The sequence below is a fragment of the Empidonax traillii genome, unplaced genomic scaffold (genome assembly GCF_003031625.1).
Source record: "Empidonax traillii isolate 1590-97213 ecotype Southwest subspecies unplaced genomic scaffold, ASM303162v1 scaffold980:size574330, whole genome shotgun sequence".
In the NCBI taxonomy this organism is placed as follows: domain Eukaryota; kingdom Metazoa; phylum Chordata; class Aves; order Passeriformes; family Tyrannidae; genus Empidonax; species Empidonax traillii.
This window is the reverse complement of record NW_020956173.1, coordinates 1-2,653: the sequence shown is the minus strand read 5'-3', so window position 1 is coordinate 2,653 and position 2,653 is coordinate 1. Positions and strand designations below refer to the sequence as shown.

General features: G+C 46.8%; 1 protein-coding gene across 2 annotated transcripts in view; it reads right to left on the bottom strand.

Annotated features, from left to right (window-relative positions):
* Positions 1-1,919, bottom strand: part of LOC114067849 (endonuclease domain-containing 1 protein-like) — a 4,446-nt gene extending 2,527 nt beyond the window's left edge. The window contains exons 1-2 of one of the 2 annotated variants that reach the window (XM_027903549.1): positions 1,767-1,919; positions 236-558 (exon numbers count right to left, since the gene is read on the bottom strand). In XM_027903549.1, coding sequence (XP_027759350.1) covers positions 236-523 — 288 coding nt within the window. In that variant the 5' untranslated portion in view covers positions 524-558; positions 1,767-1,919. The remainder of the gene's footprint in view (positions 1-235; positions 559-1,766) is intronic. The other variant, XM_027903550.1, reaches the window with a different exon arrangement.
* Between the last annotated feature and the right edge of the window lie 734 nt (positions 1,920-2,653).

Below are 2,653 nucleotides of genomic sequence, written 5' to 3'. Positions count from 1 at the left end.
ATTGCAGAAAACTGGGCACCTTTGGGATAGGACTCCTCCTCCTGCTGATGTTTGAAATGCATCAGAGGGTCCATGTGGTGCAGGTTTCTCTTGTAAGATGAGAATAATCCCACCCAGTGGGTCCATTTGCAGGTGTGTGTGTATGGGGGTGGGAGGAAATAGAGATGTTTGGTTAAATGCTGCAGTTCAACCCTTAATGACAGGAGGGTGGCATGCTTTAAGAGAGGACACTCACCTGGGGCTCCACCATCCATTCTGGTGTAACTCTCTTTCCAGGTACAGGGTTGTAGACGTAAGCAGAGTACACAGGAATACGATTCTCATTGTCGTACAAGGTGGCATAGAAACGCTGGTTTTGGAAGGTCTGGCAGATCCAGGCTGGGTTCTGTGGCAGGAGGCCATCTGTTGCGATCATTTTCTGGTAGAAAAACTGATCACATGTATTTTCAAAGTATGGCACCACCTCGCCGTGTCCCAGCCAGAGGCAGCTCGCCCAGACCTGCAGCAGCAGCAGCCACAGCATGGCGGGAGGATTTCAGGTGAAGGGCTCTTGATCTCCTGGAAGTCAAATGCAGAGGGAAACTCAGCTTGGAGAGAGCTGACTGGAGGGATTTTTAGTGCTAATATAGAGGATATGCTGCAGCTGTGAGAAGATAATCTTATGTTGCTCACACGAGGATATGCTGGGGTGAGAATATAATTTCATGTTTCAATTGTGAAAACATGATCTGTTGTTCTGATGGCCTTCTGTTGGTACCAGGATGTGAAAGATCTACCAAGAGAAACAGCAGCAAAACTAGGTATGGAAAACAGGGTCTCAGTACTGGCTATCAGAGCGGGGAAAGGACATAAAGAATGTTAAAGAAACAAAGCTAATAGAAGAATATTGTTAGAAAACTGTATAAAAGACTGCTGCTTGATTCAAAAAACCGACGTTCTCTGATCATCATATTGAGGTGCTGAGTCATCCGTGCTCGCATGAAAATTCCACAGCTGACCATGGCCTGAAGTCATCATCTGGTCCTTTTTCTCTTTACCAGCCTTGGATCAGGAATGTGGAGACAAGTGAGGAGGAAACTCAGAATATGAGCCACAAGCAGTGCCTTTTAACAGTGCTTTGCAGAGCAGAACTGTGTCTCTCTGCCCCAAATCAAACAGAGAAGTTCCTGAACAGTCCTTTTAAGCTCCATGAGCTTAAAGTATATCTCACTTACTCAATATGAGATAGATAGAAACCAGTTTACGGTGGGAAAGATTGGCTCAGCACTCTGGTCACAGCCCCAGAGGAGCAGAGGATTTGAAATGTCTCTGCTGCAGTCTGAGACTGGCTGTTTATATATGATCGCCAGGAAGGGGAATGAGTTGTAACATTCCCCACACAGGGTTTCAGATTAAGTTTGCCCAGGAATGCAGCCAGCACCTCTGTTTGTCCCAAGGTTTTTTGCAAGATCATTAGTGAAATTTAGGTACTCAATAAGCTCTGCACCACACCTCCCCCCTCCTGATTCTTACTCAACACTATGGTGTGAATCGGGTGATTGGACTTTAATTCCTCTACCAAATCAATCCTTCTGTCCTTGCCCTTCTTAATACAAAAAGGAAAAGAGCTGCACAATTCAGTGCATGCATAAACTCTCATTTCTCCGTGGAAGGCAGATGTTGGAGATCAGCAACTCCAGCCTACGCTTTGTCTGATCTATTTCTTCCAAAGCTAAGGAAACACTTGAAATATTGGAGTCAATGTTGAGGAAGGAGCAAGAGCTTACCTTGAAGCAGAGTGTCAGAACAGGCAACTGAGCCGCTCCTTGCCTCTTCTCCCTGGAGAAACAGTTGGCTGATCCCTCAGGAGTCCCATTGCAATATATACCCAGTTGTAAATCTGATAAACACAGAATTTCAAAGAAAAGAGAAGTTTTCTGTTGTTACTCAGGGGAGATTTGCTCATCCTTGTGCAGAAATTGGGTGACAGTTGCTATTTGCAATTTCTTCTGGTTTTCCACAAAGGTAGCTGACTTGAAGCAACAGGTCAGGGGCAGTTAACTGGGTCTGGTGACATCCCTATCCATTTCCTCATTCCCCATGGGCCACAGCCCCTGCTGCTGCAGCACCTACACAGGTGTCTGTTGCTGGCAGAACACCTCTGGTGGCCTTAGACCAACCAACCTGTCTCTGAGCACACCCAGGTGTTCACAGTCAGCTCTTCTGCAGCCTCTCAGTATATAATTTGTATGGCCAGGCTTCGTATTTTCCCTTTCTGGACTGCCAAGGCTTTGTAAGAGCCCTTATTCATGTCACCAGCTTGGGAAAGAGAAGGCCTTGGGGACACATTCGAGCCCCTTCCAGTTCTTTAAGGGTGTCCAAGAGAGCTGGAGAGAGACTTTGCACAAGGGCCTGGACTTGATAGACAAGGTGGAATGCCCTTCAACTGAAGGAGTGTAGATTTAATTCGGATATGAGGAAGAAACTCTAGGCTGTGAGGGTGGTGAGACAGTGGCATGGGTTGTCCAGAGAAACTGTGGCCGCCCCATCCCTGGAAATGTTCAAAAGCAGGTTGGATGGAGCTCTGAGCAGCCAGGTCTAGTGGAAAGTGTCCCTGCCCATGGCAGCACATTAGATCCAGATAATCTTTCAGGGCCCTTCCAACACTCAGAGT